Below are 25,387 nucleotides of genomic sequence, written 5' to 3' on the forward strand. Positions count from 1 at the left end.
GCACAAGACTCTCTCTCAACTCACTCTGTGGAGGTGGAATGGAGATGCTATCTACCTTACGTGTTCAGTGAGATGCAAGAGACTCTCTCACCTGTCTCTGTGGAGGTGGAATGGAGATGCTATCTACCTTACGTGTTCAGTGAGATGCAAGAGACTCTCTTACCTGTCTCTGTGGAGGTGGAATGGAGATGCTATCTACCTTACGTGTTCAGTGAGATGCAAGAGACTCTCTTACCTGTCTCTGTGGAGGTGGAATGGAGATGCTATCTACCTTACGTGCCTGGTCATTGTCCTCCAGCTGGGACAGGTCTCTCCCGCAGGCCTGGGCGATCCTCTTCCCAGCAACCAGGTTTCCCACTATCATGGAAGCAGGACCGACCTCTGTGCCCCGCCCCGAGACCAACGGCACCAGTCAGTGTCACGTTATCCCCATCACACTCATCACTGTTCATTATTATCATTTGCATGGTCCTCATGACCGTCCACCTACCGGCTTGTTTCTGCCGGGGCTTGGGCAGGTTAGTGACGCAGGTGTGGGGGCACATGAGCACGTTGCAGGGGTGCAGGCAGCCCTCCAGGAAGCGCTGCTTGGTCTCCGAGATGTGGATGCCCCCCAGTGGGGCCTTGGGCAGCGTGTTGGCGGGGACCAGCGCCAGACAGTACACCCCCACCTGGTGGATGCTGTCGATGGCCTGCAGTGACATCACACAACTACGTTGCACAATCAGGACTTACAGGTTTTTGTACACATGTATATACACTTCCGTTCAAAAGGGGTCAAACAGACGATTTCATGTTTTCCATGAAAACTCACACGGGTTTTCTAATCATCAATTAGCCTTTTAACACGATGAGCTCAACAATGTACCATTAGAACATAGGAGTGATGGTTGTAAAAATGGGCCTCGGTACACATATGGAGATATTCCATGAAAAAAATCTGATGTTTCCAGCGAGAATAGCAATTTACCACCTTAACAATGTCTAGTTTGTATTTCTGATTAATTTAATATTCACTCTTAAAAAATAAGGACATTTCTAAGTGACCCCAAACTTTTGAACGGTAGTTTATATTGTTATCATTTAATTATCGCATTTTAAATGATGTAATATGTATGTTGTATATAGCATTTAAGACAATATATAATGTAAAACTATACCATGTTGAATAGTGCACGAATATGACGTGCCATGTCGTCTTGAGACTGACATTTATCAAGCAGAGTTGTGTGGGGTGAGGCTGTGAATTTTGTGTGTATTAAAGATCAGTATGCAGCGATGAACTTGATGTGTGTATTAAAGAGCATGTTGTGTGTATTAAAAAGCATGTTGTGTATATTAAAGAGCATGTGTGCATTAAAGAGCATGTTGTATGTATTAAAGAGCATGTTATGGTATTAATGTGTATTGAGGTCCATGTTGTGTGTATTCAAGTGTATTAAGGACCATGTTGTGTGTATTAAAGTGTATTAAGGACCATGTTGTGTGTATTAAAGAGCTAGTTGTGTGTATTAAGGACCATGACGTGTGTATTAAAATATAAGGACAATGTTGTGTGTATTTAATTGTATTAAGGACTGTGTTGTGTGTATTAAAGTGTATTGAGGACCATGTTGTGTGCATTAAAGTGTACCAAAGACCGTGTTGTGTGTATTAAAGCATATTAAGGACCATGTTGTGTGTACTACTAAAGTGTATTAAAGACCATGTTGTGCGTGGTATAGATAAAGAGGGGTATGGCCACCTGCAGCACGCGGCTCATCCACTGGAAGCTGTCCTCCTCGGAGGCGTCAGGCCGCTGCTCCGCCACCACCACGATCCTCTCATCGTGGAGCACGGCCACGGAAAACACCGCTATCCTGGGGACAGGACAGCGTGAGGACCATGGTCCCCAAGGTGCTGCTCATTAAGTTATTGAATTATTTCTCTCTTACTTCTGCATACATTAAAATCTGTTTGTCGGTTTTAGCTTCTATGTTTTATTGTTTTCCATTTCCTTATTCTAGTTTCTATCTAGTTTCGGTTGAGGCATCAAACCAACTAAGGTTCAGGGGTCAGAAGGCAGGGACACCATGGTCAGGCTAGAGATCAGAGGCAGAGAGGGTTGGACTTTGGCCCCTCTACATCTTTTGAGTAAAGAGGTAAAGGGTGTTGATGTTTCCTCACCTCCCCCTGTAGACAAACTTCATGGGCTCCACGGCCAGCGCCGTGGCAACCACGTCATCTGCATTGTGTCTCCGCCCGCTGACCACCATGAGGCCGTCCATCTTCCCCACCACGAACACCAGGCTGTCCTGTAACCAGGGCACAATGTTCACCCTCCAGAGCCCAGGCAGGAGGCCCATGTGATGTCATGAGTCACGTTTAGTGGCTGGATGTTTCAGTCCATCTTAAGAAAATCAAATTCATATTCAGTGACATGATCCTGGTTACTTAATCCTCCCCATGGACACCGCCACCACCATAATAATGACATGTTAACCTTCGTCCTCCTCATCATCACAATACTCTCCATCATCATCATAAAGAAACAGTACTGACCGGACCCACGAAGCCCAGTAGCGATGTGCGTGTGAACAGCCGGTCGCTCACTGGGATCCCAGACAGCTTTACTGGGATGGTCTGGAACCACAACACACACCATGAGAAGCACACACACACACACACACGCACACACACACACACACACACACACACACACACACACACACACACACACACACACACACACACACACACACACACACACACAGACACACACACACACACACACACACACACACACACACACACACACACACAAACGCACCATGAGCGCACACACAGACACACGCACACACACACACACCTCACACACACACACCTCAAAGACGTTCTTGGTCCTGCCCGGCAGGCCGTAGTAGGCGGTGCCGGTGCTGGCCGAGCTCACGCAGATCTCCCCCACCTCGTCCGTATGGCACAGGTACGGCGTGCCCTCAACCCGCACCACACACACCAGGGCTGGGGGCGCACGGGGAGGACATCAGCAGCACTCAGACAAATGGGAGATTTACAACATGGAGCCACATCTTCCTCAACTAAATACATGTTTATTGGTAGGGCTCAGCCCGCAAGCACAAGTAGTGGCACTAACAGGGGAAAGGGGCAAAATTTTTTTTATAATTTAGCACTTAATTTAAATTTTTAATTTTATGTATTTGCACGATTATATCAAACGATTAATTTACCTGCGGGCATCACCTGACCCACGTCCTGGACGGTCAGCACCGACAGCTTCTCCTCCGTGTCGACGCGGATCACGCTGTGGCTCAGCCCACCCATGGAGAGCACCGCCTTCCCCGGGGGGGGCACCCCCGACTCTGGGGGTCTGGGGCCGACAAGAACCAGGAATGAGAAGATGTCTAGATTCACGATTTAACTTGGGACGGATCGATGCAGGTTTCAAATGAAAGACACATAGTTGTTGTCATAATAATAATAATATAATAATTCATTGAATTTATGTCGCGCTTTTTTTTCTTGAAACTCAAAGCGCTTACAGTGAAGGGGGGGGACCTCACTAACCACCACCAGTGTGTAGCACCCACTTGGGTGATGCACGGCGGCCAATCAGTGCCAGAACGCTCACCACACACCAGCTTGAGGTGGAGACTGAGGGAATTAATGAATCAGCCAATTATACAGGAGGATGATTAGGGGGCCAGATTGAATGAGCCTTGTTGCGCAGTTTTGTCCAGGACACCGGGGAATCCCCTAATCTTTGCGATAAGTGCCCTGGGATCTTTTATGATCTCAGTGAATCAGGACCTCAGTTTTACGTCTCCTCCGAAGGACGGCACCTTACCAAAGCACAGTGTAACCGTCAATGCACTGGGGAATCGGGGATTGATGTTTTTGGCCAGAGGCAACTGTGCCACCTACTGGCCACCACCCGACACCACTTCCAGCAGTAACTCAGTGTTCCCAGAGTTGGTCTCCCATCCAGTACTAACCAAGCCCACACCTACTTAGCTTCAGATATTCAGCTAAGGCAGGGTCTCCATTGGTCTGGCTGCTGGTTGTTTTGTGTGTGTGTGTGCCTGTGTGTGCATATGAGTGTGTGCATCCCATGTCATATATAGCTCCTCCATTTGAGACTGCGGTTTTCACAGACGCGGTTTACCATTTATTACCAAGAACCAACAACATATTTCTCATATTCAACAGGTTTTGAGATGGCCCAGATTAAGGCCGGTCGGGGTGCAGTAAGAGCGGCCCACCTGCGGAGGGCGACAGTCATGGCTTCTGAAGAGCTGGCACACGGACAGATGACCTCAGGACGCAGACCGCGAGCCTGGAACACGTTGAGGAAGGCATCGCAGGAGGAGATCGACCCTGGTTACACACACACACAGGCACAAGCACACACACACACACGCACAACCCACACACACACACACACACACACACACACACACACACACACACACACACACACACAGGATAAGTGAGTCACACCCAACGAAGGTATTGAAATCCGTTCCAAACCCAGTGGATGGGTCGTTAGGCGATGAATTGTGGATGTAGATCTGTTTCAAGTGTTCCTGTGGAGACACCCAGCGTGTCTGCCTGGTACTCATGAGAGCCTGGCGTCCCAGCCCAGCATGAAATGGAAGGAATAGCGTGGGAGAGGGGGGACTCACAGGGGTTGGCTCCGTCCGCTACGATCAGCATGCGCAGGGAGCTCAGGCTGAGGTCCCTCTGGTCCCTCTGGGCCAGCAGGGACCAGTGCATGTCCCGGGACTTCACCACCGCCACCCGGGCTGCACACACACACACACACACACACACACACACACACACACACACACACACACACACACACACACACACACACACACACACACACACACACACACACACACACACACACACATTTCCATAAATGACAAATATATATATTCTTTAAAGTTTAGATGTAGACTAATTTGAATATTAAAAATAATTAACCCAAGCATAATTTGGTTGCAACAGACTTTAGCCAAACTCTAAACACTCACTTTTTTCCGCGCATGCTGACATGTTGACATTTTAATCGTTACATTTTTATTTTATTTATTTATTTTATAATCCCATACACTCCAGTTATAAGATTGTAGTCCAGTCAAAACGACTTAAGTCACCAGAGCACATTAAGACTCAAAAAGCCAAGGAAGTGTAAAACACAACAGCTTAATAAAAAACTAATGCCTCCTAGATCAAGCAAGACAATGATCAAGAGAAAAAAGTGAGTCTGTAAAGACTCCGGCTCTAATCCGTGCTTCATGGAAAAAACCAGAGCAACACGGTTTCCATTAGGTCCGCTACCACCGGGGGCGGAGCTACGGAATCCGGCTCTCCAATAAGGGGACTCTCTCGGCCGTTTCTTATTTGAAGAAAACGGCGGGAATGCCACACTGGCAAACAAAACCACCTGACAATTGGCAAGCCAATAGAAAACCCCCCTAGCCTGTTTTTCATTTGAAAAAAGGTGGGAGAGTAAGACTGGTAATCAAGTCCAACTCGCTAGCCGGCGAGAGGAAATCCAACCACGCCGCTTTAAAGAACATGTCTATATTCTTAAGCCGTAAAAGGGTTCCCGGACTCCAGCACAGAGTTGCCGAGTGAGCCCCTGGACATGTCTAACATGTAAAAACTGACAAAGGGGCCGGGGAAGACCAAGACGCAGCCGCGCAGATGTCTTCCACCGAAACGCCCTTCAGTAGAGCCGTTGAAGCGGCCACGCTCCGTGTGGAGTGAGCTTTAACGCCCAACGGTGGCGCAAAGCCCTGCCGAGAGTAGGCTAAGCAAACACCCTCACATACCCAGCGAGAAAACCACTGCTTAGAGAGAGCGCAGCCCCTGCTAGCGTCGCTATAACACAAAAAACAACTGTTGTGTGGAGCGGAACGCAGCCGAGCGATTCACGTACATAGCCAACGCCTGAACCGGGCACAGGAGATGCAACTCCGCCTCCGCCTCACTAGAATGAGGCGGGGGGTGAAAAGCCTTAAGCACAATATCCCTCGACCGAAAATAACTATTAATGTTCTTCGGGAGGAACGCAGGATTAGGTCTGAGCAACGCGAAAGAGCTGTCCTCGTTTAGCAACAAGCAACTCGGGCTGACAGACAGAGCGGTTAGCTCACCGGCCCGCTTGGCAGAAACCAAGGCCAACAAGAGCGCCGTCTTAAATGACAGGGCATCCAAAGGGGCCTGAGAAAGAGGCTCGAAAGGATCACTGGACAATCCGCGCAACACGGTGGGGAGATCCCAGCGTGGTGTAAGCACGCGTGAAACAGGCCTAACCCGTCTAGCCCCACGCAAGAATCTCTTGACCAGTGGATGGCTGAAGATCGGTCCACTATCACAGCCTGCATGGCCAGCCGAAACGGCTGCCGCATAGACCTTGATAGTGGAGAAGGCCAAACCTTTTTCCAATAAGTTTTGCAGAAACGAAAGCACGCTTCCCACCTCGCATTGAGATGGGACAGCGTGGTTCCTCTCACACCAATTAGAGAAGGCGCACCACTTTGCCGCATAGAGGGAAGAAGTAGAAGGCGCACGAGCACTCTGAATAGTGTTGATAACCGTCTCAGGCAAACATTTGCCCTGGAGGATCAACCTCTCAGGAGCCAAACCAACAGCCGTCCCAAGACATCGGGCGGGTGGTGCACCGTCCCGTGGGCCTGTGAAAGCGCATCCGGCCTGAACGGTACTGGCCACGGCGCCGACCGCGAGAGCGCGGCCAGCTCTGGAAACCACAGAGCTGAACGGTTCTCCGGGGCCACTAATATCAGGGACAGTCTCTCCTGTCTGACCCGTTCCAGAAGAGGAAGGATCAGCTGGAGCGGAGGAAACGCATACAAGAGAGCCCGCGGCCAAGGTGTGTGTGCCAACGCATCTACCCCCAACGGGGGAAGATCCCGAGGGCTGAGGGAGAACCACCACCTGCAGTGCGTGTTCTCCCTGGACGCGAAGAGGTCCACCTGCGCTGTCCCGAACCTCTGCCAGATCAGTCTGACAATGTCGGGATGTAACCGCCACTCGTCTCGGCGGGGACCGCCTCGAGACATGAGGTCCGCCCCAAAGTTCTGGGCGCCCGCGATATGCAGGGCTCTCAGACTGAGGAGATACTGATGAGCCCAAAGCCAGAGCTCGACCGCCTTTCGGTGGAGAGCAGGGGAGCGGACTCCCCCCTGTCTGTTGATGTACGCCGCCGCCGACACGCTGTCTGTCCTGATCAGAACGTGGCGGCCGCGCACCAGGTGAAAGAAATGCAACAGCACTTTCCTCACAGCGTCGGGCTCCAACACATTTATGTGTGCTATAGGGGGCGTGCACCACTCGTCTCCGACCGAGTGAGAGTGGCACGTTCCTCCCCAACCCGTCAACGAGGCGTCCGTGAAGACCACTACGTAGGACGCCACCCTGCCCAGGGGAACACCCCTGAGAAGGAAGGAGGGTCTTTTCCAATATTCCAGGTCTGGCGACACCGAACGGGGAACGAGGAGCACCCTGAGCTTGTGTCGCCTGGGGTCCAACCGTTGGCGAGCAAACCACCGCTGGAGTCTGCGCATAAAAAGCAGACCCAGGGGGACAACGGGGTGGGCAGCTGCCATCAGCCCTAACAGGCGCATGGTGGACAGCGCGGTCACGTTTCTGCGAACGCGAAAACGGGAGAGCGCCGACAGGATGGCGTCGCGCCGAGGAGGCAAAAGCATCGCAGTCATGGTGGCTGAGTCTAGGCAAAGCCCCAAGTAGACTGTCTCCCGGCTGGGGAGCGGGGAGCTCTTCTCCCAGTTGATGGCAAAACCCAGGAAGGAGAGATGGTTTATCACCAACATGGTGTCCCTTCTCGCGGTCTCTTCTGAGTTGCTCAGAATAAGCAGGTCGTCTAGGTAGAAGAGAATCCTCTTTCCCTGACGCCTGAGCGGTTCCAACGCCGTCTCCACACACTTCGAGAAGGTGCGCGGAGCCAGGGAATAGCCAAACGGCAGACACTGGTACTCGTACGCCATCCCCATAAAGGCAAAGCGGAGAAACTTCCTGTGCGCCTGCCGAACAGGGACGTGGAAGTAAGCATCCTTGAGATCCAGGGATGTGAACCAATCGCCCTCTCTCACACACCGGAACGCTCCGACAGTGAGCATTCTGAACTTCCTCGAGGCAACGAATCTGTTGAACACGCGAAGATCCACAATAGGTCTCTTTTCCCCTGACTTCTTGGAAACCAGGAAGTAGCGGGAATAAAACCCTAGGTGAGACTCGTGGGGGGGAACGACAGTGATGGCCCCCTTTACCAAGAGACGTGCCACCTCTGCTGCCAGAGCCGTGCTCGCAGGCGGGTCCCGTAGCGTGGTCTCCACCAACCCCATAGGGTGGGGGACGACGCTTGGACTGTATGGGATGGCCCCATCTCAACGTGGTGTCCATCCACGATGGCAGAATGCACCGCTCTTGCCAACACGCATAGCGGTCGGAGAGAGGGCGAGCCGACAGCTGAGGAAGACCGTCCAGGAATAACCCGTATTCCTCTGCCCCTACCGCCTCCACACTGCGTGTGAACCAAGGGGGGCTTCCCATGAAAGGGAGGAGGCTCAGCGAGCGTAGGAGACGTACCAGAACCAGCCGCTGTAAAAACAACGAGCTGTCTAGACGTCGCGCTCATGCCCGCTGAACAGGGAGCGAGCCGTCCGGCCGCCGCACCTGTGCGCATGCGCTGTCCGCAGGCTGTAGCCACAGCTTCCAGCAAACTGTTGAAGGGAGGTAGAGGGGATAATGTGGGGAACCAGGAGACCGGTACAAGCGGCCGTATCCACGGGCTCATGCAACGAGTCTCTGGTCCGTCCACGAGGCTCCAAGGGACGCCGCCTCTTAGAAGCAGGTGAACCAGAGGCCATGTGAACACGCCGTCCGACCTCCACCCTACAGCCACCGGGCTGAGAGGGGGAAAGAGGCAACATGGAGGAACGCACCACAAGCGTAGGACGCAGGTGGCCTGAGGAATATCGCTCTTTAGGTACCATGTACTGCCGTTCGGCCGAACGGTCTTTACTTTTTTCTTTAATAGGGAAAGAAAAAGTAGGAGCAAGCTTCCAGAACTTCCCGGTCCGTGGCGCTGCTCTCCCCGTCTGCGGCGGCTGCTGCTGCTGCTGCAACGGGGCTGGAGTCGGAGGCGGCCCCCTGGAACGCTGAGACCGGCCTGGACCCCGCTTCCTCACAGCCTGCTGGCGGGAGGTGCCCGTGAGAATCGCCCCGAACCGGGAACGATTCTCACGGACTGACTGCTGGTGCGCGAGAACCGGGAACCAAATAGGCCATCCGCCGCTAGTGGACCCTGGACGAGGCTGGCTCGCTCTTGTTCCGCAGTGTGGGAGAGCCATATGACCCTTTGAATCATGGTAGCCCACGCCATATGCCGGCCGGCCGAAACGGCTATCGGCTGGCATAGCTGGAGGATGGTGTTGGAAAAGCGGGAAACCGCCAGCCATCTCGCGGCTTCCTCCGGGCCGTAGGCCTCCCTGTCAGCCGACAAGGAGACCATGGCAGAGGAGAGCAGGGCGATGTTGTTGACCGCTGCCGCGGATTGAGAGGCACAAACGAACACCCTGTCCGTTAGGCTGACAATCTGCTTCTGGAGGCGGTCGGGGGGCAGCGGCTTTTCGGACAGAGAAGCGCTTCCAGGGGAGGCTCCAGGCGAGGGATCCCCCTCGCCTGAGTATCGGCCCACCCCTCCATGTTGGTGAATCCATGTAGGATCTTACCGGAGCCTTCAGGGTCGAAGGGTCCCCACCTGCAGCAGTAAACAAGTGCTGCACAGGCGGGAACAAGGGGCACTGGGTAACCCGCCGGGAAGAAGATGGGGTGCGAAAGCACTCGCCCTGCATATCGTCAGATACGAGGGCGAGAGGCGGGGCCGGCATGGGAATCCCTTTGATGGCCGCCGCCTCACCCATGATCTCCCGGAAGAGATCGGTCATCCGGCGCGGGCCCTCGTGTTGTACGACGGTGGCGGTTGTAACCCGAGAGCGGGAAAAACCGGACGCCGAGTCGCCGAAGACGTCGTCCAGGGAGGCGTCGATGATGCCATCGTCGTCGTCAGGGCCGGCCCTGAACAGGTCGATGGCGTCGGCCAGTTCCACCGCAGGGGAAAAGAAGAGATGCCTGGAGAGGATCCCCTCTTCAGGCAGCTCCCGGCAGGCGACAAAGGAGACGGGGGCCGCCATAGCAGCCGCGGCGTGGTCGGCGCCAAGTCACCGAAAGCACGCCAAGTGCCCGTCACCCGGTGCCAGGGAGGCGGGACAGGAGGCGCATAGGAGTCCTGAAAAGGACCTAGCTCCAGGAGCGCTCTCAGGTGGCCCTGAAAAGGGCCGTTTGTCCACGGCCTCGCCCGAGCCGCTTGGGAGATCCGTGTTGATGTTCTCATCTTCTTAATAGTAGTTCTCAATTTCTCGCTGATAAGCACAAGTGCTGAAAGAAAAGGGAGGATGAGCGACGGTATACACCGCGTTATATAGACACGATACAGTGGGGAAATGTGGGCGGTGCCCACGCTGATAGGTGCATAGTTTGAATTTTCAGCGCGCGAATGCTCGCACGGGACAAGCCCATAAGGCGAAGCCTAGACGGCGTAGCCTATATGAAATAGAACCGGCGACGAGTTTTTGTCGTGATGACAGCCAATCAGCGTTCAACAGCGTGACAACTGAGTGACATGTGTAACGTAACAGCCAATTAGCGTTCAACCGTCAAACTCAGTGCAGTGCAGTCCGGGGTGAACTGCACCATGGAGGAGAAAGTGATTGTTGCAGTTTGCGACTCCCGGAGCTCTATATATAATAGTATATAATATAATGTAATTGTATACATAATATCACGGCCAACAGCTCTGTGCGCTTCCGGATGGCCGTAGCGTGGGGAGCTCTCATAGGGAATGGGCTTCTCGGGGTTTGTTTACCGGCGTTGCTATGGTTTCCGGTCTTGTGTGTTCCAACGGTTTAATAGGTAGGCCCATCTAATAAATCTCTGTCTAATCAACACACTTTGTTTATGTCAGTTGAATTTTGTTAAAAGTTGAATGCAAATGATCACTGTTAGCATTCCAAAAGGCACAAGCTCTTACTTGACTCTTTTCAGTCTGTGTTTTTAGTTTTATGGCACATAATGATGGCATTTGGGCTTAAAAAGCCAAACGTATATTATTTTGTCTTGACCAATTGATTTGAAAATATACAATTTCCTAATACTTGACGCACTTCTGATCAGATATTCAAGAGATTTAATACAAACAAACACATTTGTACTTATTTTTTCACCCAATGAGAATCGATAAGAGAACCGATAAGGAATCGGATATATACGCAGAATCGGAATCGGAATTGTGAAATTCTTATAAATTCCCATCCCTATAAAACACCCCACCAGAACCCACCAGACCCCAGCCAACCCCACCCCAACAGAACCCACCCGACCCCGGCAGACAGGCCTTACCCTTGTAGGTGTGCACCTTCTGGATCCAGGAGAGTGGATTGACCTTCATCAAGGAGTAGGGGATGCTGATCACGTGCATTCGGTTCATAACACTCTGCCAATCCACAACAAACAAACAAAGGTAAACCAACACACATAAACAAACAAACGTAAACCAACGCACGTAAACAAAACAAACAAACGTAAACCAACACACATAAACCAACGCACGTAAACAAACAAACAAACGTAAACCATCGCACGTAAACAAACACATAAACAAACACATAAACAGACTGGAGGATGTGTTCCCCGATCGCAACACGCCTCACATATTCACTCCCACATGATCACAGCCTCTGGAATACGCTCCCCTCTGGATTAATGAGCCAACTGTCAGCATTCACACTCATGAGCTCCCTCATCTACAGACAGCCTGGGATTTTACACCTTTTATTGTTGATATTTTATGTATTTATACATATATAGCCTATATATTTTCTTTCTGTATTTTTTGCTACTGGGATATGGGCAGCTTATTTATTTCTCGATTCCATTTCATGAGTATGGGGTTGACACTAAGGTTTCAAAAGCACTTGCCCATCGGGCAAGTACAGGTCAGGTTCAACTTGCCCGAATGTAATGTTCACTTGCCCAAATTATAATCAGAATCGTGAACGGGCCTCTTTTTGCCAGGCACCCGGCCTGGTTTTGGGGGGGCTCAGAAAATCATCCTAGCTCAGACTGAAGCTGAATGTTAGCTTCCACACATGTTTAAAAAATAACAAACTTCTTTGTTTACTTATTTATCGAGCGGTCACATCGTGCCATGAAGTGATTTCATGTGTACATTTTATGCAAATGTACATAACTAAATGTCAGAGGTAGTAGCAAAGATATGTCTTTTTTAACTTTCAAGTTTCTTGTAGCTCTAACTGAATAATCACAATCGCGTTTCTAGTAGTGTTGTCAGTCACGATACTGGATTTTCTAACTTTGACACTATACCTGGAAAAATATCGATATTCTATACCATTTTCGATATCAGGGGAAAAGTTTTTTTCAGGAAAGAACATACCCAAAGTAAATAGAGTATATCTCCACAACTGCAAAGGCGATAATGTCATCTTTGTGCCAAAAGAAAGATTGTTGTACAAGTGAAATATTCAATGAGGATAATACTTGGTCAAAGTGAATAAAGCCATGGAACACAGCATAAGTGGAAGATAACATTTCCACCTGAAATAATTATCAGTTGGTCGTAAAAAATAAATATATGGCCACTAGATTGCGCTGAAGAATATGTTTTCTGATTGAAGGCAATTAACCTATTTCCTAAGAAACCTTCTCTTATTCATTGATTGAAAACACCATGTTTAGCTGCAAAATTTGGCCCAGGCACTGGATAATCTGTTTATGGTGGTTTTATTCGATCAGAATCAACTTTGTGGACAAAAATCACACAGGTAATACCTGTGTGACTTGCTCCTAAAATAAATGGGGACGTTTCTTCTTAAGTTGTTGTGTGCGAGTTTTAGTCACAGAATGATATGGTTTGGCCTGTTGGAATAAGTGGAGGCTCAGCTTTCATGTAATATATACGTAGTTTGTGAGGGTCCAATTTCGTGGAAAAGATTGCTATTGCTGCTGTGCATGTGCACAGTTATGAAACCCAAAACCGTGTTCTTGCATATGACTTTCCTTGATAATTTGCCTCAATCCAAAGTACTTCCAAATTGCACTCCTCCATCACTACTCCATTTTCCTTCTACCTAAACCGTTTGCGGAGGTGCTGCACTTGAGATGCTAGCTGTGTTGGCTAACCTTTAGCTAACACCTTCAAATCACTGCCAGAGACCGCACTGCGATTGAGTGACAGAGGGCGGGGATATATTCGCATTGAAGCGATGCGTGTCTGTGTTAACTCGCTTTCCGAGAGAAGAGAAGACAGCGCACTGATCAATTGCAAATACTTCTATTTTGTGTGATTTTGCGGAACAAAAGGTTGTTCTATTTCATGTAGGCTACGCCATCTAGGCTTTGCCTTATGGGCTTGTCCCGTCCCTGAAAATTCAAACTATGCACCTATCAGCGTGGGCACCGCCCACATTTCCCCACGGTATCGTGTCTATATAACGCAGTGTATACCTTCGCTCATCCTCCCTTTTCTTTCAGCACTTGTGCTTATCAATCAGGCTGGTGATCGGGCAGCATTAAGTGACGTCAATCAACGGCAAGTTGTGGAATCCCAATGTAATAGAATCCAATTTGCTGTACACCTACGTTTCTCTCTCTGCTTCCTTCCCTCCATGTAGTGGGTCAGTTCCGACGTGACGGGTCGCGTGGGTTTATGTTTTTGTCCGACTGCATCGCCGCACAACACTTAAGCTCAGTAACATCCTCTTTTTTTGGAAGTCGCTAATTTCAATTATGTTTTGTGTAGCGTTGCATGGAAGTCATCTGGCGGTTACTTACCGTCTACTGTGCCTGGAACGTTTCCTCGTAGCCAACTCTGTGCTATCTCAGTGGGAAATGTTCCCACCGGCATGGTACCGCCGGTGGGAACCTGTCTGCCTGAACTGAGCGCCACACCGTGTGTTTTATGTCCCGTCTTGTCGGCAGCACAAATAACACAAAATGCCCCAAAAAACTCCTTACCTTTCTGGAGGGGGAAAGATTCTGTTGTTGACCGCGGCGGCGGTCAACAACATCGCCCTGCTCTCCTCTGCCATGGTCTCCTTGTCGGCTGGCAGGGAGGCCTACGGCCCGGAGGAAGCCGCGAGATGGCTAGCGGTTTCCCGCTATTCCAGCGCCATCCTCCAGCTATGCCAGCCGATAGCCGTTTCGGCCGGCCGGCATATGCCGTGGGCCACTATGATCCAGAGGGCCATATGGCTCTCCCACACTGCGGTGCCGGAACGAGAGCGGGCCAGCCTCGTCCAGGGTCCATTAGCGCCGGATGGCCTATTTGGTTCCCGGTTCTCCGAGGTGCTCGCGCACCAGCAGTCTGTCCGTGAGAATCGTCCCCGGTTCGGGGCGATTCTCACAGGCTCCTCCCACCAGCAGGCCGGGAGGAAGCGGGGTCCAGGCCGGTCCCAGCGTTCTAAGGGGCCGCCTCCAACTCCAGCCCCGGTGCCGCAGCAGCAGAAGCAGCCGCAGCCGCCGCCGCCGCAGACGGGAAGAGCAGCGCCACGGACCGTGAAGTTCCGGAAGCTTGCTCCCACTTTTTCTCCCAAGTAAAGACTGTTCGGCCGAACGGCAGTACATGGTATCTAAGAGCGATATTCCTTAGGCCACCTGCGTCCTACGCTTGTGGTGCGTTCCTCCATGTTGCCTCTTTCCCCCCCTCAGCCCGGTGGCTGTAGGGTGGCGGTCGGACGGCGTGTTCACATGGCCTCTGGTTCACCTGCTTCTAAGAAGCGGCGTCCCTTGGAGCCTCGTGGACGGACCAGAGCCCGTGGATAAGGCCGCTTGTACCGGTCTCCTGGTTCCCCACATTATCCCCTCTACCTCCCTTCAACAGTTTGTGGAAGGTGAGGAGACGGGTCCGCGCGCTGTGGCTACAGCCTGCGGACAGCGCCTGCGCACAGGTGCAGCGGCCGAACGGCTCGCTCCCTGTTCAGCGGGCACGAGCGCGACGTCTAGACAGCTCGTTGTTTTTACAGCGGCTGGTTCTGGTACGTCTCCTACGCTCGCTGAGCCTCCTCCCTTTCATGGGAAGCCCCCCTTGGTTCACACGCAGTGTGGAGGCGGTAGGGGCAGAGGAATACGGGTTATTCCTGGGCGGTCTTCCTCAGCTGTCGGCTCGCCCTCTCTCCGACCGCTATGTGTGTTGGCAAGAGCGGTGCGTTCTGCCATCGTGGTTGGACACCACGTTGAGATGGGGCCATCCCATACAGTTCAAGCGTCGTCCCTCACCCTTTATGGGGTTGGTGGAGACCACACTACGGGACCCGGCTGCGAGCACGGCTCTGGCAGCAGAGGTGGCACGTCTCTTGGTAAAGGGGGCCATCACTGTCGTTCCCCCACACGAGTCTCACCTAGGGTTTTTATTCCCGCTATTTCCTGGTTTCCAAGAAGTCAGGGGAAAAGAGACCTATTCTGGATCTTCGCGTGTTCAACAGATTCGTTGCCACGAGGAAGTTCAGAATGCTCACTGTCGGAGCGTTGTTCCGGTGTGTGAGAGAGGGCGATTGGTTCACATCCCTGGATCTCAAGGATGCTTACTTCCACGTCCCTGTTCGGCAGGCGCACAGGAAGTTTCTCCGCTTTGCCTTTATGGGGATGGCGTACGAGTACCAGTGTCTGCCGTTCGGCTATTCCCTGGCTCCACGCACCTTCGCGAAGTGTGTGGAGACGGCGTTGGAACCGCTCAGGCGTCAGGGAAAGAGGATTCTCTTCTACCTAGACGACCTGCTTATTCTGAGCAACTCAGAAGAGACCGCGAGAAGGGACACCATGTTGGTGATAAACCATCTCTCCTTCCTGAGTTTTGCCATCAACTGGGAGAAGAGCTCCCCGCTCCCCAGACGGCAGTCTACTTGGGGCTTTGCCTAGACTCAGCCACCATGAGTGCGATGCTTTCGCCTCCTCGGCGAGACGCCATCCTGTCGGCGCTCTCCCGCTTTCGCGTTCGCAGAAACGTGACCGCGCTGTCCACCATGCGCCTGTTAGGGCTGATGGCTGCTGCCCACCCCGTGGTCCCCCTGGGTCTGCTTTTTATGAGCAGACTCCAGCGTTGGTTTGCTCGCCAACGGTTGGACCCCAGGCGACACAAGCTCAGGGTGCTGCTCGTTCCCCGTTCGGTGTCCCCAGACCTGGAATATTGTAAAAGACCCTCCGCCCTTCTCAGGGGTGTTCCCCTGGGCAGGGTGGCGTCCTACGTAGTGGTCTTCACGGACGCCTCGTTGACGGGTTGGGGAGGAACGTGCCTCTCTCACTCGGTCAGCCCTCGGGATCTTCCCCCGTTGGGGGTAGATGCGTTGGCACACACACCTTGGCCGCGGGCTCTCTTGTATGCGTTTCCCCCGCTCCAGCTGATCCTTCCTCTTCTGGAACGTGTCAGACAGGAGAGACTGTCCCTGATATTAGTGGCCCCGGAGAACCGTTCAGCTCTGTGGTTTCCAGAGCTGACCGCGCTCTTGTGGTCGGCGCCGTGGCCAGTACCGTTCAGGCCGGATGCGCTTTCACAGGCCCACGGGACGGTGCACCACCCGCCCGATGTCTCGGGACGGCTGTTGGTTTGGCTCCTGAGAGGTTGATCCTGCAGGGCAAAGGTTTGCCTGAGACGGTTATCAACACTATTCAGATTGCTCGTGCGCCTTCTACTTCTTCCCTCTATGCGGCGAAGTGGTGCGCCTTCTCTAATTGGTGTGAGAGGAACCACGTTGTCCCATCTCAATGCGAGGTGGGAAGCGTGCTTTCGTTTCTGCAAAACTTATTGGAAAAAGGTTTGGCCTTCTCCACTATCAAGGTCTATGCGGCAGCCGTTTCGGCTGGCCATGCAGGCTGTGATGGTGGACCGATCTTCAGCCATCCACTGGTCAAGAGATTCTTGCGTGGGGCTAGACGGGTTAGGCCTGTTTCACGCGTGCTTACACCACGCTGGGATCTCCCCACCGTGTTGCGCGGATTGTCCAGGGATCCTTTCGAGCCTCTTTCTCAGGCCCCTTTGGATGCCCTGTCATTTAAGACGGCGCTCTTGTTGGCCTTGGTTTCTGCCAAGCGGGCCGGTGAGCTAACCACTCTGTCTGTCAGCCCGAGTTGCTTGTTGCTGAACGAGGACAGCTCCTTCGCATTGCTCAGACCTAATCCTGCGTTCCTCCCGAAGAACATTAATAGTTATTTTTGGTCGAGGGATATTGTGCTTAAGGCTTTTCACCCCCCGCCTCATTCTAGTGAGGCGGAGGCGGAGTTGCATCTCCTGTGCCCGGTTCGGGCGTTGGCTATGTACGTGAATCGCTCGGCCGCGTTCCGCTCCACACAACAGTTGTTTGTGTGGAGCTAGCGACGCTAGCAGGGGCCGCGCTCTCTCTAAGCAGCGGTTTTCTCGCTGGGTATGTGAGGGTGTTTGCTTAGCCTACTCTCGGCAGGGCTTGGCGCCACCGTTGGGCGTTAAAGCTCACTCCACACGGAGCCTGGCCGCTTCAACGGCTCTACTCAAGGGCGTTTCGGTGGAAGACATCTGCGCGGCTGCGTCTTGCTGGTCTTCCCCCGGCCCCTTTGTCCGTTTTTACATGTTAGACATGTCCAGGGGCTCACTCGGCAACTCTGTGCTGGAGTCCGGGACCCTTTTTACGGCTTAAGAATATAGACATGTTCTTTAAAGCGGCGTGGTTGGATTTCCTCTCGCCGGCTGGCGAGTTGGACTTGATTACCAGTCTTACTCTCCCACCTTTTTTCAAATGAAAAACAGGCTAGGGGGGTTTTCTATTGGCTCGCCAATTGTCAGGTGGTTTTGTTTGCCAGTGTGGTACTCCCACCGTTTTCTTCAAATAAGAAACGGCCGAGAGAGTCCCATTATTGGAGAGCCGGATTCCGTAGCTCCGCCCCCGGTGGTAGCGGACCTAATGGAAACCGTGTTGCTCTGGTTTTTCTTTTCCTTTTCATGGGTTCCATGAAGCACGGATTAGAGCCGGAGTCTTTACAGACTCACTTTTTTCTCCCTTGATCATTGCCTTGCTTGATCTAGGAGGAATTCGTTTTTTATTACGCTGTTGTGTTTTACAATTCCTTGGCTTTTTTGAGTCTCAATGTGCTCTGGTGACTTAGGTCGTTTTGACTGGGGTCCAGCAGGAGTACATTGATCAGGCTCCGCTCGCAGCTTCACCTTAGCCGATAAGGCGAAGCCTAGACGGCGTAGCCTACATGAAATAGAACGATAGTTATGTTATTATAACTCTAGTTCTATGATTGTAGGCGTAGCCATCTAGTTTCCCACCTGCTGTACCCTCCAAATGCTGAAAGAAAAGCGTGGAGGATGAGCGACGGTGTACACCGCGTTATATGGACACGATACCGTGGGAAATGTGGGCGGTGCCCACGCTGATAGGTGCATTGTTTGAATTTTCACGGGACAAGCCCATAAGGCGAAGCCTAGACGGCTACGCCTACAATCATAGAACTTGAGTTATAATAACATAACTATCGTTCTGCAGTTTCTAAAAACATTTAAATAAATAGCCTTTATATTAACATCCACCCAAAATCCACTTGCCCGTCCGGGCAACCAGAAAAAACCTCAACTTGCCCAAACATTTTTTTTACTTGCCCCGGGCAAGCGGGCAACCGTTAGTGTCATTGTATTTCAAGTCACATATTTTTCTCTTAACTGTTTTTTATCTTGTGAAGCACTTTCTATGATAAGTGCTATATTAATATGGCTTATTATTAGGGGTCCAAGCCAACAGGTTGGATCCCTATTGTTTTTGTAGCGATTATTATTTTTATTCTAACCCCCGTAAACGTGCGACCACAGCCCATACCGTAAATGCTGCACACACGCCAATTGCATGACCAATCAGATCCAGATCTGTTCGGACTAAGCAGACGACAAAATCCAGACCTGCCGGTCCCTAGGTGGCGCTATACCAAGGAATACGCGTTTGGGGCTATAACTCCCACACCGAACCTCCCACAGTCCAAAACGTTATACACACAGATTCACTGGAGTCTGATGCATCTTTTGGCATAGGCCACGCCCATTTGCGTCTATAATTTTGTTTTTCGCAAAATCTTGAAAACCGCTAAACTGCTTTTTCCCTACTCCTCCCACATTTCTTGACCAATCAACACCAAACTTTGCACACGACATCTTCAGACGCACACGCAAAGAAATTATTGAACTTTTTTTTTATCCGACCTTCGAAAACGAAACGGTAGCGTTTTGAATATTTGTTTATTAGCTATGTTACACTTGGAAAATCAAAAATCCCCAAAAACCCAAAATTACACATCGGATCGAGTCCAAATTTAACATGCATGTTGGTGCTACCCTTAATGTCGTTCGATAAAAATTTCGGACAATTTCGCAATTAGGGGTCGCAATAAACGAGGAAATTGTATATCTTCTACAAAATTTTGCCATTAGGGGCCGCCATAAACGAGGAAATTGTTTATCTCCTAATTGGCCAAAGGAATGTTCTGAAAATGCGTTTGGGGATATAACTCCCACACCGAACCTCCCACAATCAAAACCTTTATATCCACAGGTTCACGGTAGCGTTTTGGACACATGCTTCGCGTTGTGTCGGCGAAATGCACATTTCTTGGACCCCTGCATAACTGCTTGCAGTTCTAGTCATTATTATTATTATTATTAACTAGCTTGTGACTGACGCTGCTCCGCCTCACGACTGTTCACAGCATCAGATCAAACCAGGAAGTCCAGTAAGGCACATAATAGCTGTAGTCATTTACAACAGTTACTTCTGTAAGTAGATGTGTATGTATATATTTGATGTACATATATAATTATACGTGCATATTTTCTTTGCGTTTATACTTCCACAGATCAACGCGTTAACATTAGTTTCTCCCCAGTTGCCAAGAATTACAGTTTCATCACTCATAAGTCTCCCAGGTAAACTACAGTCCCTGAAGGGAGAGCTTCCATCTCCCGTCTAACAGTAGTATCAGCTCCAGCTCCCTGCCGCTGAGAGGCCCAGACGGCTGTCAGGACAGGGGGCAGAGGACCACTCACCGTGAGGACCCCGTGCCACAGCCCCGCCTCCCTCTTGAAGTCCAGCACGTTGGTGATGGTCTCCGCTGAAACACAATGGGGAAACCGCCCGTTAGAAACAACATTAAACAACTTCACCAGAACTGGAATGCTTCATGCGGTAGCTTATACGGCCTTATGTACGCATTACTGTGAAGGTATGTTGTACACTCATCCTTTTAGCCTCCGTTTCCCCTGCTATGCTGATTTCACTCCTCTTTACTGCCTTACAGACATGGATGCAACAGAATATTATAAAACTCAACTGCAATCAATCTGAAATCTGTATCATCGGCCCAACGCCCTCAGTCGCTCCACCCAGACCCCCTCACTCAACATCGATGGCTCCATGGTCACCCCCCATTCCCGCACCCGCTGAAACATCACTATGATCCCTATATGCATACAGGAATATATCTATCTATATATATATATATATATATATATATATATATATATATATATCTATAGGAATGTATCTATAGGAATATATATATCTCTATATTGGAATATATATACATATTGTTGTATCTAGATATTAGGGATGCACCGAAATGAAAATTCTTGGCCGAAACCGAATATACTGAAACAGTTGGCCAAAAGCCAAAACCGAATACCGAATGTGGCTTTTGCTGTTTTTCATTCATTTTGTTTTCATTTTTCACCATTGCATAAATCAAACAATTAAATGTGTAAGGGATAATGCCCGACGAGGTGTCCATTATCAGGAATTAATGGACGACTGTCCGCGAAGTCCATTCCGTTTATACCACGGTCACTTGCCAAAGAAAATTAATTAAGACCATTCATTAATATTTTCATGCGTTTTACAATCCAAATATAACGTTTTTCACAAGCCATAACTTTGTTTCCCTGGTAACACCTGAGGGTTTGACTAATACCTGGAACAACCATTACCCTCCTGTAAGGTTCTTATGCAACGGAAACGTTGTTCACTCTTCAGTAATTAGGATGGACCTTAGCTACAACTTGGCAACGGGAGGTATTCTAGTGTGCTCAGCTATGAGCCCGAGAGCTAACGTTATGCATTGTACATATTTATAATTCGAAATTCGTTCACCGCGCCATAAGTTTCAATGGGAATCGCGACGGTCTATACTTTCAACGTAAAGTGTACATATTTATAATTTGAAATTCGTCCCAGCCTTTATACCACAGATACTCTAGGGTCTATAGCATATAACCGCGTTGTCTGATTACAGTTTAATGCATTTTTCACAATTTACCAGATCTCGTTTTGAAGGCTGAACAGACAATTTGACTGGAACTACTTAGCAAGTGTCCGTTGGCCTGCAAGTAAGGTGAAGTAGTTCACCCTGCAGCCAATCAGAATCGAGTATTCCCCCAGACCGTGGTATAAATACATATATCTATAGGAATAAATCTATGTATCAATCTATATATATATGAATATATATATATATTTCGATATCTATATCGATACAGATATATATCGATATAGATAAGTTGCAACATGAATACACTGACTGTATGTGTATGTGATCTGAGTTACAGAGAGGAGCTGACCTTCAGCGTAGCCGCAGGCCTGGGTCAGGCTTTCGCAGTGGGCCAGCATGGCCGCGTGGGTCACGGTGATGCCCATGGTGCTGCCCTCCTTGCTGGTCTTGTACTGGAGAGAGACGACCAGAGCAGGCAGAAGACATGAGCCCTCAGAGAGAGGTCATGATCAACACATGAGCTTCATCCACGCTCCAGGAGGGGGCGAGTTTGTGGAGTCTTAAAGAACTTCATTTAGGGAGATAAACCGACAACAAAACTAGACTGGACAGCTCCAGAAAATGACTATATTAATGGTAACGTTTTTGTTCAGATCTGAAGTAATCCCCTTTCACATATCACAGATATTGTAACACGGCTGCTTAGCTGGACTCTTTCTGTCCCCAGTTATATTTTTCTGACACTCCTTCCTACACCCTCCAGAGCGCACCCACCTCGATGTAGGCAATGTAGTTGCTGGCCTCCTGGATGGGGGGGTACCAGTCCTTGGGGGGCTTCACAACGTGCTTGCTGTCTGTCACAAACCACAGCAACCGGGGCCAACCTGTAACCATGACAACACCGCACCCCTCAGTACCTCCACAGCACCCCTGCCCCAAGACACACACTGCATCCAACCACCAGGCCATGTCCCTGTTAGGGCCTTTGGCCACCCACTCTGCCCGGAGCCCCGCCCTGAGGTGCGGAGAAAGGAGGGGTCGGAGAATTACTCCGCGACAGGACAGACTCCCACCAGGAAATAGAGGGGACAGACTCATCGTAAACAGTGTACTTGCGGTGCACTACGAATGAATTACATATTCCTTTTCCTTTGTGAACCTAATAAGGAACAGGAAGAAGTGCATTCTGGGATACTTAGGTCAAAAGAGCATAACCACCCAGTGGTGAGTTGGAACCACTACACTGCAGGGAGCAACTCAGTGTGGGGCGGCAGGGAGGACGGAGGGCACGGAAACAGTGCTATACATAAAACACCTATTTCCCATAGTTCTTTCTAAAGTGCACTGTATTCAATCACATTGTATTTGTACAGTCCTAAATCCCAGTAAGTCTCAAAGGGCTTCACAGGCAATGTTTAATGACTCCCCCTAACCCTAGCCCCCCAAAGGATAGAACCAACATCCCTTCATGGAGAGACATAATGGTAGCAAAACAAGCAAGTCTGTGTGTGGTGCAGAGGGCCTCCAGTCAGTCGTGTGCTGGAGGGGCCTCCAGTCAGTCTGTGGGGCAGAGGGCCTCCAGTCAGTCTGTGGGGCAGAGGGCCTCCAGTCAGTCTGTGGGGCAGAGGGCCTCCAGTCAGTCTGTGGAGCAGAGGGCCTCCAGTCAGTCTGTGGGGCAGAGGGCCTCCAGTCAGTCTGTGGGGCAGAGGGCCTCCAGTCAGTCTGTGGGGCAGAGGGCCTCCAGTCAGTCTGTGGGGCAGAGGGCCTCCAGTCAGTCTGTGGGGCAGAGGGCCTCCAGTCAGTCGTGTGCTAGAGGGGCCTCCAGTCAGTCTGTGGGGCAGAGGGCCTCCAGTCAGTCTGTGGGGCAGAGGGCCTCCAGTCAGTCGTGTGCTAGAGGGGCCTCCAGTCAGTCTGTGGGGCAGAGGGCCTCCAGTCAGTCTGTGGGGCAGAGGGCCTCCAGTCAGTCTGTGGGGCAGAGGGCCTCCAGTCAGTCTGTGGGGCAGAGGGCCTCCAGTCAGTCTGTGGGGCAGAGGGCCTCCAGTCAGTCGTGTGCTGGAGGGGCCTCCAGTCAGTCGTGTGCTGGAGGGGCTGGGTACCTTTGAAGGCAGCCACCTCCCCGGTCTGGGATTTGGGCAGGCCCTTCTGGCAGGCGTCCGTGGTCAGCGCCAGCGTCACACCACAGCTTCCCAGCAGGAAGCCCACCTGCTGGCTGCCCGCGTCCTGGAGGGGAGGACGAGACGGAGAGCATTAGGCCGGTTGTGGGCAGAGCTGCACCCTGGGACCAACGTCCCCCATGGTCATGAGGACACACAATACAGGGAGGAGGTGGGAGAGACCCAAGGTTTGGAGATAGTGAGAGACGTGACGAGGTAGGTCTAGAGCAGGGGTTGGCAACCCGCGGCCCGCATGCAGCCCTTTGGCAAAAAAAAAATTAATAACAATAACAAAAAAATGCATTTCCTGCAGAAAATGCGGTGAGTGCTGTAGTGCAAAGTGAGGTTGAAAATATGCTTTAATAAAGACACATAGTTTAAGAAGTAAAGAAATGTTAAATGGCTTAAATCAAGTGATGGGATTTGAACAAAATGTCAATAGTCTAAATGGAGTAAACAATGTAAACATGCACACCATTTAAGAAAAAGTAAATGGTTGGATACAAATAAAGTGACAGCTGAATGAAAAAAATGTAAAATAAATTGAACTCAAGAATCTGAAAGGTCAAATGTATTGCCCTGCACTGCTGAAAAATTGAAAGGTCAAATGTATTGCAGTGCACAGTGCACCTGGAAGCTGAAAGCTGAAGCTGAAATTTACTGACGCTGAATTACATTACCTGAAGAAGCAAAGTGCTGAAATACATTGCTACAAAAGCTGGAAGCTAAATTGTAATGCTGTCAAAGTTGGAAGATAGTAGTAGTAGTGGTACTAGCTGTAGTATTAGTAGTAGTCGCTGAACTAGTAGTAGTAGCTGAAGTAAAAGTGGCAATAACTGCACAAACGATATGCCTCATGAAAGGTATGGTATTGATTGATGTTTATAGAAACAATTATAATAATCAAACCAGTTTTTTTGCTAAACCAGCCGAAATTGCATGTACTCGCCTAATGCTCATATAAAGTTGCACTCGCCTAATGCTCAAGTAATGCAATTGGGCGGGAAAAACCGCCCATTCTGGCAATGCTACCTGAACGGCGTAAAAAGTCGTCCAATTGAGCAAGAAAAACTGCCCAATCTGGCAACACTGCCTGCACTCGTGCTCTAAACTCCGTATAAATCAATATGACCAACTGAAAACAAGCCGACATGGAACTTAAAACTGTGATTTGGAAGAAGTATAAAGGTAATCGAAGTTTTGTTTTCAGAGTATTGAAGACAAGTGTGTTGATTTGTTAAACCTTTGAACCAGGCACGGCTCCAATTGTGGGGGGTACTTAAAGGTCCCATGACATGCTATTTTATGTATTCTTTAATATAGGTATTAGTGGGCAACTAACACAGTATTCAAAGACGTTCCCGAAATTCAGCCGTGGTGCAGAGCTACAGCCACTCCGAGCCAGTCGCACATTGAGCTTCCCCCAAATGCGCTGTTTTGGTGTCTGTAGCTATAATGCAAATGAGGAGGAGCCAGGCGGGTCAAGGAGGAGGGTGGGGGTGTGGCCCTGAGCAGCTTGCAGACACGGTACCATGCGCTCTGTTTACAGTGGATGTATCGCAATGGCGAGGCGCACACAGCCATTAGGAGTGTTCTGTAAATATTCTAGAACACACGGGAGCCCTGGAGCTCTATATCTAAATATTATCATATAGCCTACATAGATATCTATATCATATAATATATATTATCACGGCCAAAAGCTGTGTGAGCCGATATTATGAATCTCAAACGACTGCGTTGGGTTCTCCGACGTTCCTGGTTCTTCCACGTCCACATCAATGTGAAGTAGACTGAACCGCGACAAGGAGGAGAAAGGGATTGTT

The 25,387-nt window shown here is 50.4% G+C and overlaps 1 protein-coding gene across 7 annotated transcripts in view; it reads right to left on the reverse strand.

Annotated features, from left to right (window-relative positions):
- Positions 1-25,387, reverse strand: part of dip2a (disco-interacting protein 2 homolog A) — a 155,671-nt gene that overhangs the window by 24,687 nt on the left and 105,597 nt on the right. For 4 of the 7 annotated variants that reach the window (XM_060040939.1, XM_060040936.1, XM_060040938.1 and 1 more), the window contains 14 exons: positions 23,505-23,628; positions 22,183-22,292; positions 21,758-21,860; positions 20,192-20,256; positions 11,512-11,605; positions 4,683-4,802; positions 4,260-4,374; positions 3,228-3,367; positions 2,864-3,000; positions 2,542-2,622; positions 2,167-2,294; positions 1,745-1,859; positions 491-692; positions 272-381 (listed from right to left, as the gene is read on the reverse strand). In XM_060040939.1, coding sequence (XP_059896922.1) covers positions 272-381; positions 491-692; positions 1,745-1,859; positions 2,167-2,294; positions 2,542-2,622; positions 2,864-3,000; positions 3,228-3,367; positions 4,260-4,374; positions 4,683-4,802; positions 11,512-11,605; positions 20,192-20,256; positions 21,758-21,860; positions 22,183-22,292; positions 23,505-23,628 — 1,644 coding nt within the window. Of the gene's footprint in view, positions 1-271; positions 382-490; positions 693-1,744; positions 1,860-2,162; positions 2,295-2,541; positions 2,623-2,863; positions 3,001-3,227; positions 3,368-4,259; positions 4,375-4,682; positions 4,803-11,511; positions 11,606-20,191; positions 20,257-21,757; positions 21,861-22,182; positions 22,293-23,504; positions 23,629-25,387 lie in introns of those variants that run through there. The other 3 variants (XM_060040937.1, XM_060040942.1, XM_060040943.1) reach the window with 2 other exon arrangements.

This window comes from Gadus macrocephalus, chromosome 20, assembly GCF_031168955.1.
Source record: "Gadus macrocephalus chromosome 20, ASM3116895v1".
Classification (NCBI taxonomy): domain Eukaryota; kingdom Metazoa; phylum Chordata; class Actinopteri; order Gadiformes; family Gadidae; genus Gadus; species Gadus macrocephalus.